Source organism: Phoca vitulina, unplaced genomic scaffold, assembly GCF_004348235.1.
Source record: "Phoca vitulina isolate PV1807 unplaced genomic scaffold, GSC_HSeal_1.0 scaffold52, whole genome shotgun sequence".
In the NCBI taxonomy this organism is placed as follows: Eukaryota; Metazoa; Chordata; class Mammalia; order Carnivora; family Phocidae; genus Phoca; species Phoca vitulina.
The window spans coordinates 10,570,505-10,593,796 of record NW_022589755.1 but is presented as its reverse complement, the minus strand read 5'-3'; the positions used below and the strand labels follow the sequence as shown (position 1 = coordinate 10,593,796).

Genomic DNA, 23,292 nt, shown 5'->3' with positions numbered 1-23,292 from the left:
AGGACCCTGGGATCATGACCTGAGCCGAAGGCAGACGCTTAACCATCTGAGCCACCCAGGCGGCCGGGCACAGTGTTTCTTATTATTAATCTTCAGGGGGTTGAGCTTTGAATAAAAAAGTGTCTTGTTTAATATATTCTATGGGATTTTGTCCAGAATTAATTATCTGAAGAAAATATGGGTGAGCACTGATGCATTTTAAAAATATGCTTATAGGGTCTTCTTTCCACATGAATTTATGTATAGTAATAATGGTGATTATCATTAAAAAAACACAATACTTAGTAAGCAAATACTATGTGCCAGATGCCCCTCTAAGCATTTAAAGTTTGTGTTAAATAATCTTTACCATAACATCATTGGGTGGTAGAATAGTGATAATGGTAAAGGATGTGCCAAAGCTAAATGCTTTCTGATTCTCATTACAGCAGGAGTTTCTCACCACTATGAAATCTTTGATGTTGAGTAAGTTGATAGCAACGAGTAAAGGCCTTTCCACATTCCTTACATTTGTATGGTTTCACACCAGTATGAATTCTCTGATGTTGCCTAAGTCGATCACTACGATTAAAGGCCTTACCACATTCTTTACATTCATAGGGTTTTTCACCAGTATGAATTCTCTTATGTTGAGAAAGACCTGAGATAGAACGAAAGGCCTTCTTACATTCTTTACATATATATGGTTTCAAACCAGTGTGAATTGTCTGATGATAAATCAGTTGAGAATTAAGTCTAAAGGTTTTTCCACATTCCTTACATTCAAAGGGTTTTTCTCCTGCATGAATTGACTGATGTGTTTTAAGGTCTCCAACACGATTGAAGGCTTTCCCACATTGTTTACATTCATATGGTTTCAAATCAGTATGAATTATCTGATGTTGAATAAGGTACGAATGAAGCTTAAATGTCTTCCCACATTCTTTGCATTCATGTGGCTTCTCGCCAGTATGAATTCTTTGATGTTGTGTAAGTTGAGAGCCTCTACAGAAGGCCTTCCCACAGTCCTTACAATCATAGAGTTTCTCACTACTATGAATTCTCTTATGTTTAAGAAGGCTTGAACCCCTGCTAAAGGCCTTCCCACATTCCTTACATTCATGCGGCTTCTCGCCAGTATGACTTCTCTGATGTTCAATAAGTAGATAGCTGCGAACAAAGGCCTTTCCACATTGTTTACATTTATATGGTTTCTCACCAGAATGAATTTTCTTATGTTGATAAAGACTTGAACGATGACCAAAGGCCTTCCCACATTCCTTGCATATATAGGGTTTCACACCATGATGAACTTTCTGATGTAGGCACATATGTCGGTACAATCTAAAAGTTTCCCCACATTCCTTACATTCATAGGGTTTCAAACCGATATGAATTTTTTGATGTTCAGTAAGGTGAGAATAACGTCTAAAAGACTTCCCACATTGCTTACATTCGTAGGGTTTTACACCAGTATGAATGATCTGATGTTGAATAAGCTGTGAATAAAACCTAAAGGCCTTCTCACATCCATTACATTCATAGGGTTTTAAATCAGTGTGAATTTTTTTATGTCTAATAAAATGCTGGAGAACTATAAAGGCTTTTCCACATTCCTTACATTCATAGGGTCTCACACCATTATGGTCTCTCAAATGCTCAGTAAGGTGTGAATATTTTCTAAAGCCCCACCTACATTCCTTACATTCATAGGATTTCTCTCTAGGGTGAATTCTCTGATGTAGAGGAAGAGATATATGTTTTATAAATGTCATTTGACTAAAACATCCCATGTTAGGCCCCTGTTCTCTCCCAAATTCAATTCTGCACTGTGGGTCATTTCTGAAAATAAACCTCGTAAGGTTGAAGGTTTTACTTCTTTTCATTGTCTCCCGATGGTATGAATTTACTTCATAACTGCTTTTTTCTGAAGATAACTTGTTGGTCTCAGTTGTAAAATCAATGTCTGAAAGAAAACAAGAAAATAAAAATAAATAAAAAAAACAAAAATAAACAAATAAACAAAGCTATTTTCCTATACTGGGGATGAGGAGGGGCCTTCTAGAGTAAAAATAGTGATGAATTGAGAAGTATATTCACTAGAAGTAAAAGGGTCATAAAATCCTAAAATACTGTCATGAAATTTTTAAAAGGCAAGAAGGCCTCAGAAAATTATGAAAGTTCATATTGAGAACTATAAAGTTTGTGAGTAGGCAAAGAGAAAAAGTCAGTAGTTCTCATATTTAGTGTGGATCAAAATTATAGAGGGAGCTTCTTATATACACTACCTTTTAGATATCTGCTGAGACTGAGTGAATCAGAATCTAGAGGAGTAGGTTCTGGTCATCTACATTTCTAACATTAATCTATCAGATGGCTTTATGTAATTTTTTCAATGGTTTGTCTTTATTTTAGAATAAAACCCTAAACACATAATCATGAATAAAAAGGATCTGTCTTTTTACACAAATTCATCTCAAGCCCTTGGCCTCTTTTGTTCCCTATATACTATCCAAATGCATCTCTTCAGCTACTAAGACATATATAACCTTTCCCATTTCCTGGGGCTTCACACAGGTGCTCCACCTTTCAGAAATCCTTTTACCTAGTGCATTTAAATTATTATCTTGCAGATTAGAAATCACTTCTTCAGAAAGGCTGCCTCTGCTAACTCCTAAGTAAATTCATATCCTTTATTCTATATTCCAACACCTAATTTTTATCTTCAAAATACTTTATTACATATTTATTTTCTCATTTGTTTTACTACTTATTTTCTTACTCTAAAACTCAAAACTTCTTTTAACTACTACTGCAAAACAAGTCCTTACCACAAGGTAAATATTAATTGTAGGATAAAATACTGAATTTTAAAAATGAACTTGGATGAAGGTAAAAGTAAATAAGAATGAAAATTAAGGTTACTGGGGAAGGCAGCTGAGTAAAATATCCATTTAGTTTCTGAAAATTATGCAACAGTTATCCACCATCTCTCCCTGACTAATCTCTCATACCTTATTACAGTAAAATAGGTTTTCTATCATTTACCTTCTATGGCCTTTAACCATAGAAGGTTATCATTTACCAATCTATGGCCTTTAACTGTAGTGCTGCAAACTCATAGACTAAAAGGCTTACATCTAATGAAAAACTAAAGAATTAAAATGAATGAATTAAATATTAAATCAAAAATTAGAAAAAGAATGATAGTCTGCTGAAGGAAAACAGAAAAAGGGAAATGAATATAATAAAAACAAATTTTAAGTAAAATTGTACAATTAACACATGCAAACAAACCTGTAGCCTACCTATTCAAGGAACAAAAGATAGGAGGAAAATCTAAACACAATGACAGTAGGGAAACAGTCATCAATAAGGAAATAAAAAATGTTTAAGAAACCCATACAAGATAACTATGCAAATAAATTTGAGATGTACATGAAACGATGAATTTTTTGAAAATATAATTTATAAAAACTGACCCCAGTTAAATTTACTGACTTGCTTCTAACAAATAAAATATGAAAAGGGGAAAAAATAATAACTTTTCAATGAAGAAAACCGGCAGACACCGCTTTATACAAGTTTTTAAAGTTAGCACCCCACTGATAAATCATGTTGATATCATGTGCCCCTAATATACAATGAGAAGGGCACTTCTCTGGTATTCTTCCTCCAAATCCATAATCTCAGTTTAATAATAAGAAAACACCAAACACACCAAAATTTGGAGGCACTCTACTAACCAAACAGTATCTTCAAAAGTATCAAGATCAAGAAAGAAGGAAAAACAGAAACTGTTACATTTGGAGGAAACTAAGGACACAGGATGACTAAAAGTAATGTGGTATCCTGGATTGGATCCTGAAACAGAAAAAAAGACATTAGTGCCAAAACTAGTGAAATCTAAATAAAATATTTATAGTATTGTAAATGTTAATTTGATAGTTTTCACAAATGTACCATGGTTATGTAAGATGTTATCATTATGGGAATTATATACTGGAACTCTTTGTACCACATTTGTAAATCTTCTGTGAATCTAAAATTATTTCAAAATAAAAGTAAGACCATAACAGAAACAGATTCCAGAAGAGATGGAAAATCTAAACAGACCAATTTCCACAGAATACTTTTAAAAATTGTATATTTATCCCACAAAACGGTGATTACAATTAGCTTCCCTGTTGTCCAGGTTTCAGTCCCTGTAAACTATTTCCCACTGATGTTAATGAGGGTGCCTTAGAGAAATAGCTAATTCCTAGTCCAGGGCAGGGAAGATACAAGGTGAATCTAAGACCTCTTGTACGAGAGTGCAAAGAAGCTTTCAAAGACAGAGTTAATAATTTGTGCTTTTGGTCATGTAACATTAAGAGGGATCAAATTTGCCTTCCTACCTTAAACAACTAGAAAACCAAACAAAATATATGAAACAACATTTTTCAAATATTGGAAAATAGTACAGGATAGAAATCTCCCAAGGGAGGGGAAACAAATGAAGTGTGCCCCACAAGTACCACAGCTGACTGTCTAAAGAGAATTTCTAGAAAGAAGCACATGGAGGAGAAACTAAGTGCAGCTGTATCCCCAAGTTGAGAAGACAGAGTAGAGAATTAAGGGAAAGAAAGAAGTGCAGAATTTGCAAGGCAGAGTACTAGAGAGGAGGGAGCTGCACAGAGAGATCTCTGGAGATCTGTAGAGGAATCCCCTTGATACTGTGGCTGAATGTGAATCTGGGCATCTGTATGAGGAAACTAATGAGAACAAAGAATGTACTACTAGATAGGAGTAGGCAGAACATCCCCTAGAAGTCACAAAGGGCAGGGGATAGTTCTCGTTTCCACCAACCACGGTGGAAAGGCCCCATACCACACAAGGCATCAAACATAGTCCCCAGAAGGATATTGCCTCAGTAGTGGGGCCAAGTTAGCCCTAGACTAAAAGCTGTTCTGGACCCACCCTAACAAAGCCTAAAAGCAAACCATGAAAGGATCAACAGATTCCAAATTACATACCTACATCCAAGAACAAAGCCCAAATATGTAAAAGAATATTAGAAAATCCAACATCCCAACACAGTAAACTTCACAATGTCTGGCATCTAATAAAAAATTATTAGGCATGTAAAATAGCAGGAAAGTATGACCCTTACTAGGAGAAAATTAATCAAAAGAAACACAACAAGGAATGATACAGATAATATAATTAGTAGATAAGGATATTGAAAGAGCTGTTTTTACTTTTATTTTTAAAATATTTTATTTATTTATTTATTTGAGAGAGAGGGAGAGTGAGAGAGAGCATAAGCAGGGGGAGAGGCAGTTGGAGAGGTAGAGGCAGACTTCCCTGCTGAGCAGGAAGCCAGATGTGGGGCTTGATCCCAGGACCCTGGGATCATGACCTGAGCCAAAGGCAGACGCTTAACTGACTGAGCCACCCAGGTGCCCTGTTTTGTTTTGTTTTTTTTTCTTGAGTGGAATTTTTTATAGATTAAAAATTTCTAATGATTTATTTCATTTGATTTCTCAAAGTTTTTGGCAAAATGTTTTTCAAAATACCATATTTTCAAGGCTTCATGGTTTGTAATGTGGTGCCTTTTTTCCTTACATAAATTTTTTTTTCTTGATTCATGTTGATAGAGTTGCACCACTTTTATTCATTCTTTGAGAGAACCAAATTTATAGTTGTGACTTGCTCTTTTGTATGTTTGGTTTTTATTTCATTAATTTCTGTTCTTTCCTTTATTATTTCCTTTCTTCTACTTTCTTTAAGTCTGTTGTGCTCTTCTTTTCCTGGCATATCAAATGGATGATCAGCTTATTAATTTTCAATATTTCTTCTGGAATCAAAAGATCCATTGGGAGAGGAAGCTTGAAATCAAAACACATAAACAATAAGAGCCATGAAGAAGTGGTGAATTGGCCCTGAGGATCTACCACTTTTCCCCTGCAGAAACTTACTTATTCTGAGTACAGCTAGCAGTAAAGGCAGTGATTTAAAAAAAAAAAAAAAAGGTAACTAAGAATTACCAAAACTGAAAACCAGCACCAACCCAGCTCAATCCCTGATTATATTATAGTGATCAGCCTGCCACTCTATCGATTAATAGAGGAAAGTATAAATACTCTGGTGGAAGATACCATCACCGGAAACCATTCAGTTATTTTTTTTAAAAAAAATATTTATTTATTTGAGAGACAGAGAGAGAGAGAGAGGGAGAGAAAGCAGGGGGAGAAACAGGAGGAGAGGGACAAGGAGACTTTGTGCCAAACACAGAGCCCAATCGAGCGGGGCTCAATCCCACAACCCTGAGATCATGACCTGAGCTGAAACCAAGAGTCAGATGCCCAACCGACTGAGCCACCCAAGTGCCCCCGTTCAGTTCTTTGGTACACAATATCCAGCATACAATCACAGTTACTAGTAACTTGAAGAGGAATTACCATATGATGAATAACAAGAGCAAAGAAGAAATATAAGCATGCCCACAGATGAAAAAACAGTAATGAAAGAAAGTAAATAAAGAATGAGAAGAATTTATATAAAAGTAGATGTTATAAGACAAATTGAATTTCTAGAACTGAAAAAGACAACATATGATATGAAAAACCCATCTTTATTATCATAGCAGAATACAGGTAAGTGAGCTGAAATACAGGTCAACAGAAAATAATAGAGATAAAAGGAGATATATACATGATAGAACTGTGAGATACACTCAAAAGATCTAACATAGGTATAACTGGAGTCCCAGAAGAGAGGAAAGAATGGTCAAGTATTTTTCAAAAACTGAATGAAGACTTCACTTCTCAGTAGAAACTATAAAATCACTGCAAGCCAACATTTCCATTGCTATAAGTATAAAAATAATACTAAAAAGATAATGTTCTTGATTTATTCTACACTGTAAAAATTACCAAGGTTCATTTGTAGCAAAGAGAAAACCAGGACCCCATGTTACCTGTTTTCCATGTAGGTAGACCAGCAATTAAAATGGAATATTTGTAGATATTCTGAACATACACATAATATGAAATTTGTTTTCTTTGCCATTGGCTATTCAGAAAAAATCCTAGAATTCAAACCTTTATTTTAGAAAAAGAAGGAATTGCAGGATGGGGCAGAGGGAGGTAGGAAGGTAAATGAAAGAAAAGATTCAGGTGCTGAATAGAGATGCCCATTTCCATCTAACAAAAGTCAAACTAGGCTCTGAGAATATGGAGAATATGAATATGGAGAAATTTATCTAGTTTCTCAGCATAGAGCATAAAATATACAGTGGAGAAAGCAGCTATTCCAGATAGCAGATTCTACATCACTTCAGGCAGATGTCCTTACCCAGTGAGACCAAGTTAGTATAATTCTCCAACATCACATCTCTGTACAAATCCCTCTGATAGGAATTTAGGCATTCCCACTCCTCCTGAGAGAAGTCTATGGCAACATCACTGAATGTCAATGGCACCTGAAAAGACAAACCCATGTATTATTCATAACAGTAAAGAAAAAATGTTCAAGATGGAATGACCGAATTGCAGTAAGAGGGCAATATAGAAAAACAAATAAGCTGAAGTTACAAGATCATGACATGATTAGATGAGAATAAATACATTAGCTTCTGAAGTAGAGTACCAACACAGTCTTGAAGAATCCTGTTGGAGTGCACAAAATTTCTTTAAAAATAAAGGAAAACTCAAATACCTAAATGTATGAAAATGAATAAAGTAAACAGACTTTCCCAATTAAATGAAACAGTATATATAAGAACATTACCTACTATGTACCTGAATCACATACTATTAGTAAATACAAGTTCTTATGTCTTTTCTCTTCAAGGGCTATGTAAAAAGAATTGTTCATTTTCTCCAAAATGAATTATAAAATCTCTTACAGCTAAGATGGAGTAACATGGATTGGATTTACCCTCCCATGTGAAATAACAAAAAACATAGACAAATTGTATGAAACAATGGTTTTTGAGGCAGAAAATATTGGGTAGTGATCCCTGAAAGACAAGTAACAAATGATGTGAGCCTTATGATTGCTGTGGCTTACTGTTAGGAGACAGTATTATTACACAATTATTAGAATGGCTAAAATTTAAGACTGACCATTTTAAGTGTTGCCGGAGATGTGAAAAAAAAATGGAACTCTCACACACTGATGGTGGGATTGTAAAATGGTAAATCACTTTGAAAAATAGTTTATTGATTTCTTAAAAAGTTAAACATCCATATTCCCCAGTCATTCCACTCCTAGTGTTTATCCAAGAGAAATGAAAACATATGTCCACACAAAGGTTTGTGCATGAAGCAGCTTTACTTCTAATAGCCAAAAAGTGGAAAGAACTCAAAAATCCATCAACAGAGGAATGGATAGACAAATTTTTGTATATACTGAGAATAGAATACTAATCAGCAATTAAATGGATGAGCTAATATATGTAACAATATGGATGAATCTTAAGATAAATATGCTAAATGAAATAAGATTAAAAAAGGACACATGATGTATGATTCTATTTATATAAAATTCTAGAAAATGCGAATTAACCTATAGTGGCAGAAAGCAGAACAGTAGTTGCCTGGGCATGAAGGGCAAGTTTGGGGGCAGGTAGGAAGGGGCAATTATAAAGGGGCATGAGAAAAAATCTGGAATGATGGATATGTTCATTATCTTGGCTGTGGTAATAGTTTCACAGGTATATACATAAGTCAAAATTTATCAAATTCTACACTTTAAATATGAGCAATTTATTGTCAATTATATTTCAATAAATCTGCTTTAAAAAGACAAAATACTTACACTTAATTATATGTCAATTATACTTCAAAAAGCTGATAAAAAGTTCCTATCTTAGGAAATGGAGTTTGTGTAAAATTAAGTAATTTTATCAAAGCATAATATATGTCAGATTATGCATCATAAGCAGTTCCTTTATTCTCACAAGTTAATGTTTTCATTTAGTCCCTCTTAAAGACATCAGATTTAATCTTTCTTAAAGTATTAGGTATTATTAATAATATTATTAAAGTAATATTAAATTTTAAAGTATTATACTATTACGATATTTAGGTTGGACACAAATTCTAACCTCTTCCCCACTGTTCAGTATCATCTACCACTTGTAGTTCTAGATGATCTTCCTTTCTACAATCCCTTACTGAACTCCTGTTCCTAGTTAGAACACACTAATGTAGGATGATCAGAACAACACTGATTTACTCAAGACCAGCAATTTCTCTTTCAATACAAAATTCTCAGTGATTTCTGTAGCCAAGGCCCTGATATCTGTGTCTGTCTGTCTCTCTCTCAGCAGGCACCAATAACATTTCTACCCAAACCTAAAAGCTTTCAAAGCTGAGTTCTCATCTCACACCTGAGTCTGAGACCATTCATAACCCCAAACCCCCTTATCTTCCTGGAAAACTAAGGAGAAAGTTTTCTCTCCTGTGGTCAGACAGGGCCACCATTTATTTTCCTTTTCTTTTTTTGTTGGGGGGGGAGGCAGAGGGAGAGAGAGAATCTTAAGCAGACTCCATGCCCAGCACAGAGCCCAACATGGGGCTCGATCTCACGACCCTTAGATCATGACCTGAGCCAAAATCAAGAGTCAGATGCTTAACCAACTGAGCCACCCAGGTGCCCCAGGACCATCATTTCTATAAAATAAAACCACAAACCTGACAAAGGAAGCTCAAATATTTCCTTCAAGGTACTTCACTCGTGCACTGCTCCAACACTGCTCTTGAGAAAAGACTGAACACATAGAAGATGAATAATTGAAAATCAGTTAGAAAAAAAGGGAGCAAATGAGGAGGACACCATCCTTCTCTGTGAGGGGAGAAACCATGAAATAGGGTCAGAGATACAGCTTTCCTAGGTAGGAAGTATGGGGATAAAGAATGAAAGTTTTACCTGAGTTAAAAATCATAGGATTTCAGGAGGGAGACAGACATCCACTTACCTGGGCCATGGTTTTCAAACTGCTGATCTTCCTCAGGTTTCCTCTATTAGAGAAGCCGATTTCAGAGAAGCCAGAGCTGGGAGAGGAAAAAGAGGCCTTGAGATCTGGTGTATCTCAGAACTCCAAAAATTATTTAAGGTAATATAACCTTTCTTTGTTCTTCTTTATTCCTGTTTCCCACTGTCCTTGCCCACTCTCTACCCTCCCAAACACATGAACACATGTCAGGGGATATGTGAAGTCTAGACAAACCAAGCCCTTCCCCATACCTACAGATACAAGCCACATAAGAGTGGATACAGAACAGAGGCACTCTTGCACCAAAGCTAGATCCAGACACCCACACTGCTTTATTTCTCACACTTATCAAGCCAACTGAACCCAGCCTGGGTTGTTCAGTGATACTGAATAGATCCTCATCCAGGCCTATCTTCCAGGGTAAAGACCAAGCCACACAACAAACTGCAACAAACTTCGTGTCTTTGGGATGGACCTGGACGTGAAATCTTTTGCACCAGATAAAAGACAGAAAACAGTAGGGACCAACCTGGAAATCTTGACCACTGAAAACTGCCTGCCCATGTGAAGCCTTTCCCCTAAGCCAGAACTATGATTCCCAAGATCCTCTGGGCTAACCAGCCTGGATTTCCCGATCAGGATCTACTTTGCTGGCGTGAGTCATTCCCTGTGCCTCAGCAACCAACCCACCCGGTACCCACTAGAGAGGAGTGAATTCATTCTTACTGAAACCATATAAGCAGCACATAGATTTTTTGCAACCTTATATGTGATAGGTAGTCTATACACATTGACATTTAATTCCACAATGTAGTTATTATCTCAGTTCAACAGATGAAAAAATGAAAGTTCAAACAATTAAAGACATATCCCCATATCACAAACAATAAGTAGAAGTGATGTGTTTTGAATTGCATTTCTATAGTTATAAGGCCAATATTTCTCCAACTATTGCCTTTTAAACCCAGATTTTTTGTTCCCTTGTGTGAAACTTAAGAACAGGTAATTAAGACATCACCTATCAAAAGATTTACTAAAGAGATGTTTTTAAGTAACAAGGTACTATCATTTATAAGTATTCAATTTTCAGATTGTAAAGGTTGATGATGCACCACATATAGTAAGGTTGTAGGGAAAGGAGCATTGTTATGGTGTCCTGTAGACTTGTGAAAACCTAGGGCATTTGAGACATGTAAGCAGAATTATGCATAAGAATTTAACCATGAAAGGTGATTTCTGAATCTCCATCCAAAGGAAATAACTGTAAAATGTGCCTAGAGATGTAGAAAGGAATATGATAGATACTAGTGAAAATTTTTAAAAAACTGGAGAGAAATTTAAAGGTACTAAATCTAAAGGTACTTAGATGGGTGGTTAATTAAATAAACTATAGTGCATTCATACAGTGGAAAGTGAAGTAGACTTTGAAAATGATTGTACAGACCACTGGTTCTCAATAGTGGAACATTCAGCAATGTCTGAAGACATACTTGGTTGTCAAAATGTGGGAAGGGGTGCCATTGTTTCTATTAGGTAGAGAACCAGGGATGCTGCTAAACATCCTATAACGCACAGGAAAGCCCCCCACAACAAAGAATTATCTAGCCAAAAATATCAACAGCACTAAGTTTGAAAAACCCTGAAGTAAACTCATTAAAGAAAGATAACATAATCCAGAATCTGTATATTATCCACAATGCCACCTTACAATAACAAATATTAAACATGCAAAGAAACAGGAAAAAGTTAACTGATAATCAAGAAAAAAAATCTCAGTAGAGGGTGGGAGGATGGGTTAGCCCGATGATGGGTATTAAAGAGGGCACATTCTGCATGGAGCACTGGGTGTTATACGCAAATAATGAATCATGGAACACTACATCAAAAACTAATGATGTAATGTATGGTGATTAACATAACATAAAAAAAAATCTCAGTAGAAACAGACCCAGAAATGACCTACATAGTGGAGCTAGTGGACAAGGACTTGAAAACATTATGACTAAGATGCTAAAAATAATAGAGGAAAACATGGGGAAAATGGGGTGCAAAATGGGTTCAGTTGATAGAGCATGCTACTACTGATCTCAGGGTTGTAAGTTAAAGCCCCATGTTGGTGTAGAGCTTACTTAAAAAGTGGGGGGGGGGAGTGCCTGGCTGGCTCAGTCAGAATACAAAATGAAGCATATCAATAGAGATTTAGAATCTTAAAGATTCACATGAACACTTTATAACTTAAAATATTGAAAATTAAGAATGCATTGGGTAGTCAATGTAAAGTCAAATTAACAATAATCTTATGCAGAGAGGAAAAAAGGAAAGAACAGAGCAAATACAAAAGAAATATAGGAGACAGGGCGCCTGGGTGGCTCAGTTGGTTGGGCGACTGCCTTCGGCTCAGGTCATGATCCTGGAGGCCCGGGATCGAGTCCCGCATCGGGCTCCCTGCTCAGCAGGGAGTCTGCTTCTCCCTCTGACCCTCCCCCCTCTCATGCTCTCTCTCTGTCTCATTCTCTCTCTCAAATAAATAAATAAAATCTTTAAAAAAAAAAAAGAAATATAGGAGACAGTCAAACCATGAAATTGGAAACCTAAAAATATAGGACAGAAAATTTATTTGAAGAAATAATGGACAAAAACATCACAAATCTCATGAAATGTTTCGATACATAAATTAAAAAACTCATCAAACCTAACCAGATAAAATAAGGAAATCCATACCTAGGCACAGTGTAGCCAAACTGTTGAAAAACAAAGTTTACAAATATATCATAATAGTATGTATTTAAAAAAAAAGCCTGGTGATGGGTATTAAGGAGGGCACGTACTGCATGGAGCACTGGGTGTTATACACAAACAATGAATCATGGAACACTACATCAGAAACTAATGATGTACTGTATGGTGACTAACATAATAAGATAAGATAAATAAAATAATAAAATATAAAATAAAATAGAGTATCAGTTATAAGAAAAAGTTCATATCTCAATAGAAACTACAGTGGCCTGAAGAATGGAATTATATCTTTAAAATATTGAAAGAAAAAAATGACAACTGTTAATTTTATACCTGGAGAAAATATCTTTCATAAATGAAAGTGAAAGAAAGATCTTTTCTAACAAAAGCTTAGACAATTTCTTATTAACAGACCTACAATATGAGAAATACTAAAGGACAGCAGTCAGACTAAAGGCAAATAATCCCAGGTGGAAGCATGTGCAAAAAACTATGACATAGTAAATATATGACTAATATGACTAAACAAATGGACTGTTTAAAGCAACAAAAATAATAATTCTTGTGGCGCTTGTAATATAGGAAGAAGAAATGACAATACTAGCATAAATAGCATAAATAGCATTAAAATGTTCTTATATTATTTGATATGTAGTAAAAGCCCTAATTTAAGGGAGACTGTCTCAAAGATGCATTCTATAATAGCTCAGTTAACTACTAAAAGAATTATACAAAGATGTACAACCGGAAAAACCTAATAGAAGAGATAAAATGAAATAATAAAAATACCTGATTAATACAAAAGAAGACAGGAAAAGAGGAATAAAGAAATAAAGAATGAACAGGACAAACAAAATATATTTCAAGATGACAGATTTAAACCAAATTTTATCAGTAATTGTAGTAAAATGTAAATGTACTAAACATTGCAATTAAAATCTAAGATTGTCAGATTAGATTAAAAAGAAAAACAGGATCAATTATGCTGCTTATAAGAAATATACTTTAAACACAAAGACAAATATGTGAGACAGTAATAAGAAAAATGCTAGTATTAGTGTATTAATAACAGATACAATAGGCTTCAATGCAAGAAGTATTAAAAGTAATAGAGACATTCATACAATTCAAGAAGAATATAATGGTAGTCCTACATTTCTTATCTACCTAATAACATAGCTTTAAAATACATAAAGCAAAAGTCAACAAAATTAAAGGATAGACAAAGTTATAATTGAAGTTTGAGAGTTTAGTACCCTCCACTGGTAACCAATAACAGGAAGAGAAAAAAAAAAGTCAGCAGGGCCATAGAAGTTTGAACAAGATTAATCAAATTGACCTAATTGAACATTATACTCCCAAACTATAGGCTATATGTTCTTTTCAAATGCTCACAATATATTTATCAGAATATTCTGGGCCATAAAACAAGCATCTATAGATTTCAAATAATTAATATCAAAAAGAATGCATATATTCTGAAGCCCTTGGAATTAATTTAGAACTTAAAAACAGATATTTCTCAAATGTTTCCAAATATAAAAAGTTCACTTCTAAATAAGTATAGGTACAAACAATGAATCATGGAACACTACATCAAAAACTAATGATGTACTATATGGTGACTAACATAGCATAATAATAAAAAAATAAATCAAAGGAAAAAAATAAATAAGTATAGGTCAAAAACCAAATCATAATATGGAAACCAGAAAATATTTTGAGCTGAATGATCATGAAAGTATGACATAACAAGTCTTGTGAGATGCAATCCAACCAATGCTTACAAAGACATTTTTAGCTTTAAATATATTTTTGTTTTGTTTTTTATAAATGCTGCAGATAAATGCCATTCATTGTTTAATCTCCATCATAGTTGTTAGGTGTACTACAGATATATTGACATAGCAAGTAAATTAGTAGTGAAATTATGATGGAAATCCTTTGTCAAATTATGTCCATGCTAAATAAATCTGGAATTTATTTTCTCCCAGTGGATAGCATGAGCATTTTTTAAAATTTTTATTGTTATGTTAATCACCATACATTACCTGATTAGTTTTTGATGTAGTGTTCCATGATTCATTGTTTGTGTATAACACCCAGTGCTCCATGCAGAACGTACCCTCTTTATTTTTTATTTATTTATTTGTTTATTTTTAAAAAAGATTTTATTTATTTATTTGAGAGAGAGAGAGAGCACAAGAGGGGGGAGCGGGAGAGGGAGAAGCAGACTCCCTGCTGAGCAGGGAGCCCGATGCGGGACCCGATCCCGGGACTCCAGGATCATGACCTGAGCCGAAGGCAGTTGCTTAACCAACTGAGCCATCCAGGCGCCCTGAACGTGCCCTCTTTAATACCCATCACCAGGCTAACCCATCCTCCCCCGCCCCCTAGAAGCCTCAGTTTGTTTTTCAGAGTCCATCATCTCTCATGGTTCGTCTAGCATGAGCATTTGTAATAATTGTCCTCTTATTTTCTTCTTTCTTTTAAATATTCTTTGACCTACTTCATCCAAACATAAATGTATGTATTATCAAAGTAGAAAGGTTAAAAATCAATGATCTACCTTTGGAAGCTAGAAAAAGAAAAGCACATTTAGCCTATAGAAAGTAGAGCATACTAAAAGAAACCAGTCACATAAAAAACCCAGATATACAACAAAGAAAAATCAATAAAGCCAAAAACTATTTCATTGATTAGATAAAATTGATAAATCTCTCACTATGCTAGTCAAGAAAATAAATGCCAATATCAGGAATATGAAAGGAGATATCACTACATATATTACAGACATTAAATTGGTAACAAATTTCATGAACAACTTTATGACAATAAACTTGAGAATATAGATGAAATTTTATTTTTTTTTTATTTTTTATTTATTTATTTTTTTTTTAATTCATTTGAGACACAGATACAGAGAGAGAGCATGAGCAAGGGGGGAGACAGAGGGAGAGGGAGAAGCAGGCTCCCTGCTGAGCCAGGAGCCCGACGTGGGGCTCGATCCCAGGACCCTGGGATCATGACCTGAGCCGAAGGCAGACGCTTAACCATCTGAGCCACCCAGGCGCCCCATAGATGAAATTTTAAAATTCCTTGAAAACACAATTTAACTGAACTGATATGAAAATGGAAAATCTGAATATTGTTATATTCACTAAAGAAATAAAATCTTTATTAAGGACTTTCCCATATATGTCTGGTCCAGAGGCTTCAGTGGCAAATTCTCCCAAACATTTAAGGAACTAAAAATACAAGTCAAACTCAGTATCTTCTAGAAAATAGAAAAAAATGGACCATGTCATGAGGCATAACTGTGATATCAAAACCTGACAGGGACATTAATTACATGAAAAGAAAATTACAATACATCTCTCATGAACATAGATGTAAGCATATTAAACCAAATATTACAGGTGATATAGAGGGCAAGCGAAATTTAGTCTAGAAATATAAAGGTCATTTAATTTCCAAAAAATCAATCAACATAACCTTCCAACCTTAAATAAAAAAAAATGGAGAAAGCCATTCATACATTTCATTAGATGCAGAAACTGGTAATATTCAACCACGGTTCATGATAAAAATTCTCAGCAAACTAGGAAAAGAAGGGAACTTCTTTAATTTGATAAAGGGGATCTACAGAGTAAAACTACAACTATAATTATATGAGAGGTGAAATATGGATCACTGTCCTTCTGAGTTCAGGAACAAGGCAAGTTTGTCCATTTTTACCACTTCTACTAAATTTTGTCCTGTAAGACCAATACCATAAGGAAAAAAAGTGAAATGAAAGGTATGAAGGTTAGAAAAAAAAGAAGTAAAACTATCTTTATTTGCAGATAACATGATTTTGAAAAAAATTTCAGTTCTACAATCTATTAGAATAAGTGAATTTATTAGCAAGATTGTTGAATAAAAGGTCAAAGTATAAAACAATTACTTGTATTAAAGCAAAGTTACTGGAAAATGAAATTTTAAAATCCCAACAGTTTATAAAAAAATCTAAAAAGTACAACGTTTTGGAATAAATCTAACAAAAGAAGGACAAGACTTTTAGACTGAAAACACCAAAACATTAAGGGACTAAAGAAGAATTAAACAAATGGAAACATAGTCTATGTTTATGAATTGGAAGACTCAATTTTAACTATCAGTTCTCTCTAAATTGATCTATTGATTTGATGCATCTCCAACAATATCAGCAGGGTTTTTTTTTTTTGAGAAAATTAAAATTAACTTGTTCTTATAATTATATGGAAATGCAAAGAACCCAGAAGAGTCAGGGCAATTGTGAAGAACAAAGTTGTCAAAATCACATTAGATATCAAGATGTGATATAAAGCTACTGTAATTAAAACAGTGATACTGACATAGGATTGACAAACAGACCAACAGAATAGAGAGTCCAGAAAGAGACTTGCACATATATAGTCACAGTTTTCACAAAAAAAAAGTCTGACTGCAATTTAGAGCAGAAAGGATAGTATTTTTCAACAAAAGGTACCTGAGTAATTGGCTATCTGTGTGCAAAAACTGATTTTCACTCTGATCCCACTACATACACAGATATAAATCCAAGATGGATCATACACCTAAATTTGAAAACTGAAACAATAAACCTGGAAGAAGAAACAGGAAAATATCTTCATGATCATGGCTATGCAAAATTCTTTTTTTGGTTTAATTTTTATTTTCACTTATTTTAGACTTAGAGAAAAGTTGCAAGAGGAGTAGAGAGAGTTCTTTTTACCCCTGACCCTAATGTTAACATCTTACATAGGACAATTATCAAAACCAGGAAATTAACATTGGTACAATACTATGGATGGCATATCTTATTCAAATATTACCAGTTTTTCACACTAATGTCCTTTTCTTTTCCAGGATCCTATACATGATCCCACATTGCATTTAGCTGTTATTTCTCCTTAGTCTCTTCCAATCTCCAAAGTCTTCTTATGGTAATAGTTTTCTTTCTTTGTTTTTTTTTTTTTTAAAGAATTTATTTATTTATTTGACAGAGAGAGACACAGCGAGAGAGGGAACACAAGCAGGGAGAGTGGGAGAGGGAAAAGCAGGCCTCCCGCGGAGCAGGGAGCCCGATGCGGGGCTTGATCCCAGGACGCTGGGATCGTGACCTGAGCCGAAGGCAGACGCTTAACGACTGAGCCACCCAGGCGCCCCTTTATGGTAATAGTTTTCAACTGCTGCCATAACAAACTACCACAAATTTAGCTTAAAACAACACATATTTATCATCTCACAATTTTTGTGGACCCAAAGTCTGCACACAGTTTAGCTGGATGCTCCCCTTAGGCTGATCTCATAAACTGCAAACAAGGTTTTCACTGGGCTGTGTTTTCATTCAGAGGTTCAACTGGGGAAGAATCCACTTCAGAGTTCATTCAAATTGTTGGCAGAATTAATTTCTTTGCAGCTATGGGACTGAGGGCCCCTTTTTGCTGGCTGTCCACTGGTGGACACCCTTAGGTCCTAGAGGCCACCTGCAGTTTCTGGCAACATAGGCTTCTCCAGCATTGCCACTTACTTCATCAAGCCCACAAAGAGAATCTTTAGCTCTAGTCTGCTATAATGGGGTCTTACATGACATAACATAATCGCAACAGTGACATACCATTTCTTTTACCATATAAAATAACCTTACCACGGGAGTGACATCCCCCTCACCTTTGCCATTTTCTATTGGTTAAAAGCAAGTAACAGGTTCTGCTTGCACTCCAGGGGTGGGGATTATACTATGGCACAGACACCAGCAGGCGGCAATCACGTGGTCACTATAAAGTCTGGCCACCACACCTATCTTCATGACCTTTTCATTTTGGAGGAGTACCAATCATTTATTTTGTCAAATATCCTCCACTTGGTTTTTCTAATATTTTTGTAACTGGAATTTGGTTGTACACTTCTGGCAGTACCACGATGGTGTTGTGTCCTTCTCTTTGTATCATAAGACAGGGCTAATGACAGCAATGTCTTATTACTGGTGATGTTAACCTCAATGGCTTGGTTAAACTGCTTTCTGCTGGGTTTCTCTACTGTAAACTTACTATCTTTCCCTTTGTAGTTAATAAGCATCTTGGGTAGTGGGAAATATTTTGACACTATGCAAATCCTTTTTCTCCTCAAATTTTCACTCACTAATTTTAGCATCTATCAGTTGTTTGTGTCTGAAACAACTATTACTGTGGTGTTTGCCTAAATGGCCACTTTCTGTGTCCCTCTTTCCTTCTACATTTAACAACTGGAATTCTACCGTAAGGAAGAGCTGTCCCTTCTTCCCCAAGAAAAGATGTTTTAAACAGAACAAAAATGCAATAACCATAAAAGAAAAAAATTGGTAAATAGCTCGTTAAAATTATGAACTTCTTTGCTATATCATTAAGAAAGTAAGAAGCTATAGGCTAATGAAAGACATTCTTTCTCTATTTCTTTCTCTTTCCACACTCACACACACACACACACACAGGCATACATACATGTTTATACACACTCACAAAGGACTTGTATTCAAAATATACATAAAATTCCTACAAATCAATATGAAAATGACAAAAAAGACTAAAAAATGGACAAAAGATTTGAATAGACACTTCATAAGAGTATATCAAAATGGGCAGTATCATATGAAAAGACGCTTACATCATGACTTATCAGAAAAATGAAAATTAAAATCACGAGATACTACTACACAGACATCAGAATGACTAAAGTTAAAATGATTAACAATAGCAAGTGATGGCCAGTTTGAGAAGTAACTATATCTTGCAGGGAGTGCAAATTAAGTCAGCCACTTCCACCCTTAAGTATATATCCAGGGAAAACATGAACATATGCCCACAAAAAAACTTGTACAAGAGTGTTCATAGAAGGTTTATTCATAATAGTCAAATACAGGGAACAACCCATCATCATGAGAATGAATAAAAAAAAGTGTGGTATGGTCACACAAGGAAGTTTTCATAATGTGATCATATTCTGGCAGGGCTGCTAGAGACAGAATGATGTCTCTTCCTATGAACTCCCAAAGCAGGTCACCTGGATTTCTCTAGTGACATCTCACATCTTCTATCTTACTTATTCCTATTTTGATTTCATTTCCTTGGTGGATAACAGGTCATTTGAGGAGAGCAACTATGTCTTTTTGTCATTATATTCCAATGAGTACAAGCATATTGATATATTGTAAATATCTGGTATCTGACTTAAATTTCAAAACTAGAAATTCATCCTTAGGGAATGACTGTAAAAGGACATAAAGATCTATGCATAATGATGTTCATTATAGACTAATTTAGTTGGGAGTCAAAAATTAGAAACATAACAGCTAATAGTAGGCAACAGGTTAAATAAATTATGGACAAAAGGGCTTGAGGGCCCTGAAAAGGGTGATCCATCTGCATGGCCTCACACACAATTCACAGATACGTCACTAATAGGCAGGACATTTCAGCGAAGGAAAAGAAAGGGTCTCATATCTTTAAAATTCAAGTGTATTTAATGAATGATGAGGACACACAAACTCACCTGAACTTTAACTTTTTGATGTGTAACAAAAATTCTTTTTTCTCTCAGTATCCTCTTTTTTTCTTTAGAGACAGGCAGCACTGGGAAAAGAGAAGGCAATCCTGAAACATCAGGATTTTCTTGGATAGCACAGTAACTTAGAAAACACACTCCATGACCACACCCTGTCACCTAGACCACCCCCCCCCCCCCCCCGCCCCACAACCAGTATAAGAGTAGAAAGGATACTGGAATAGTGTTGACCTTCCCAGGATGAGAGAGGCCAGGGTCACTGATGTTCAGGGAGAAATCGGTCTCTAATTCACAGCAGGTTCTTGGGGCCACAGTTCTGGAAATGCTGTGGTTATGAAACATGTAACTGACCTTCAGGAGCTTCCAAGGGGGAACCTTCCAGGAGGGAATCCTACTCCTGGGACCTTATCAGGTCTTCCCAGAAGCCTGCCTTGAGGCCGATTGCAGCTTCAAAATATCTCATCTCAAGATCAAGTCTGTGTCATCTTGCTGTGATTCTCCATTCTTCCATTCTAAGGCTCAGGATCTGACTTCCCTCTTTTATCCGCGGCGGAGGGCGGACAGGGCGGAGGACCCGCGGAGCCTAGAGCCATGAGTTCCAGTGACAACCCACACGGCCACACAACCGTCGCTCACCCATAAGCCACGAAGTTAATTAAATAAGCACAATCAAGTATCTGATACACAAGCGCAGACGCCGTCATGGAGACACGTTGTCACGGTGTCACACATACACACAGACTCACACACGTCTCTCATAGGAACACAAGTCTCTGCTGTTCACGTAGACACAGGCCTGAGACTCCGGGCTCCACACGCCCTGTCAGTTCCCAGATTGTCCTCGCCTGGAGAGCCTCTCACCCCATCCAAGGATTCCCGTCGGGCTCCGGTCAGAAACTGTGGATGCCTCCGCTGATTTTTATCTTTGGGTAGGTCCTACTCACCACGTAGTGACCACAGCTGCTCGGACACCGGAAAAGGACCCAGGGGTCGAGGTGGGTGCGAGCCCGGTGGCTTCTGGGAAATGCAGTCCCGCCGGCTGGGAGCCGGAGATGCGGTCGCTAGTGCTCGGAGTGCGCAGGCGCAGGCGTGTGCCGGCTGGGCGCAGAGGATGAGCCGACCTGTGGAGGACCGTATTCTCAGGTGGTTCTACACGGGTGAGGGAAGCGAGTGGAATGTGAGTCCAGGCTGTAGAAAACAGAGCAAGGGTAGCGGACGCCAGAGCCTCGACCCTGCATGCGGGAAGTGGAGGTCGCGGGCTCCTGGGTACAGTGGTTCTGTACTCCAGATGCGAGTTCTGTGAGGGGACCAGAACTTCTGTCTTTCGCACCCCAGGGTAGCACCAGCGCCTGGAGTAGAGCCAGGAGCACAGCAGGTGTTAGGTATGCATTTATTTTATTTTTAAAAATACTTTATGTATTTATTTGAGAGTGAAAGAGAGCGCGAGCTTGAGCGGGGGGAGGGGCAGAGGGCGAGAGAGAAGCAGACTCCCCGCCGAGCAGGGAGCCCCAAGCGGGGCTGGATCCCGGGACTCTGGGATCAAGACCTGAGCCGAAGGCAGACGCTTAACCGACTAAGCCGCCCAGGCGTCCCTATGCATTTGTTTTAAAGAAACAGTGACTCGGCAGGTATAGGTGTGTTTGGGTTTTCATTCTTTGTGACACCGTGGAACCCATTGTGTGTCTGTAACTGTGTGTGGGGGGGGGGGGGGGGTATTGTGTTCCTGGTTGTGATTTGTTTCAGAGTTTGTTCTCTGGATGTGATAGTGCCTTGTATGTCAGATTTTGAGGTTATATAAAACTTATTAAGCCCTGTTCCTCCTCACACCTACATTCCAACCCCCAAATTCTTCATGCCCAGTAAGTTCTTTCCATTAACAATGAGTCTCGGTGACTTTTGTCCAAGACACATCCTAGAAGGGCTGACTCATTCATGAGGCACAGTGGCGAAATGCCTGGGGCCCACATTACTTTTGGAGGCACACAAAAAGTCTTGTATTTATTTATTTATTGTTATTTTTTTATTTTATTTTTTTAAGTCTTTAAAGTCATAATTAAGCAAATGTTTGTCAAAGAAACGTTAATATTTAATTTATTATTATTACTATACCTAAACAATCATAAAATACAATTTTTATTCTCTTTTTTTTATGGAAGAAGGGGCCCATGAAAGTCATAATGCAGCCCGGCATCTTAGTCAAATCAAACCAGATTTCTATCCATCTTAATACCTCTTCCACCTCCCCATTGGGACTTGGGAATACAGCACCATACCCTCCGACTTTAGGTGCAACTGCCTGTGAACTCTGAGCTTCTCTCATGAGAGCCCCTCCATGGCCCCAGTATGGAGTGCAACATTTCCTTCCCCAGCTGCCTGAGTACCTTGAAAGTGAAGTTTGGAACATGTTTTTCAGTCTCCTAAAATTTTTTTCTTTCCCAGACTCTTGGGGAATAGGCAATAAAAAGTTTGAGTGCCTTTGTGACTGTGTATGGAATTATATAATATGATGCATTTTTTTGAGGCCTATTAGATTGTGACTTTAGCTATGAGATTATATGTTTTTATCTGTATGACTTAAAATTTATGTGATATTTTGAAAGATATGCTTTTCTTATGTGTGCGTTCTGTAGATACTGTAAATGTGAATCCCGGTGTGAACAGACTTGTGTGAGGAGCTGCATGACTTTGAGCTGGATATGTATGATTTTGATTATATGATTATAAAATCCTGTGATATTAAGACTGTGTATATTTGTGAGTGACCATAAACCTTTTTACTCTTCTCAGCAATGAAATAAAGAGAGGAATATTACATCTTTTCGGAGCAATAACTTTAAGATTTGGGTAAAAGAGGATTTGTCATTTATCTGTCAAATCATTTGGATATTTTATGTTCAGATAGATTTTTTTCAAGGGGAAGAATACAAATCAGCATATCTTTCACAAAAGAGGGAATTCATAGTCACATGCTCTGTATGCAAGAGGTTGCAGTTTTTGTGTCTGTCTTCTGTCCCAGAGGTAAGCTT

The 23,292-nt window shown here is 36.4% G+C and overlaps 2 protein-coding genes across 8 annotated transcripts in view; one reads left to right on the top strand and one right to left on the bottom strand.

Moving 5' to 3' along the window:
• On the bottom strand, positions 1-21,647 carry ZNF404 (zinc finger protein 404). Of its 7 annotated transcripts, none has more exons than XM_032388720.1 (6): positions 20,618-21,647; positions 20,255-20,334; positions 9,947-10,022; positions 9,663-9,738; positions 7,318-7,444; positions 1-1,945 (listed from the first exon to the last, which is right to left on the bottom strand). In XM_032388720.1, exons 5-6 carry the CDS (start codon positions 7,349-7,351, stop codon positions 423-425), a joined length of 1,557 nt encoding a protein of 518 aa, XP_032244611.1. In that variant the 5' UTR covers positions 7,352-7,444; positions 9,663-9,738; positions 9,947-10,022; positions 20,255-20,334; positions 20,618-21,647; the 3' UTR covers positions 1-422. The 7 variants fall into 7 exon arrangements, with proteins under 7 accessions (XP_032244611.1, XP_032244608.1, XP_032244609.1 ...); XM_032388717.1 differs by lacking the exon at positions 9,663-9,738 and having other exon boundaries at positions 20,618-20,849; positions 21,128-21,647; XM_032388718.1 differs by lacking the exon at positions 9,663-9,738 and having other exon boundaries at positions 20,618-20,849; positions 21,211-21,647.
• ZNF45 (zinc finger protein 45) overlaps positions 9,746-23,292 on the top strand; it is a 56,980-nt gene continuing 43,433 nt past the window's right edge. Inside the window, exon 1 of the mRNA XM_032388703.1 lies at positions 9,746-10,084. The gene's annotated coding sequence lies outside the window, so the exon portion shown is untranslated. The remainder of the gene's footprint in view (positions 10,085-23,292) is intronic.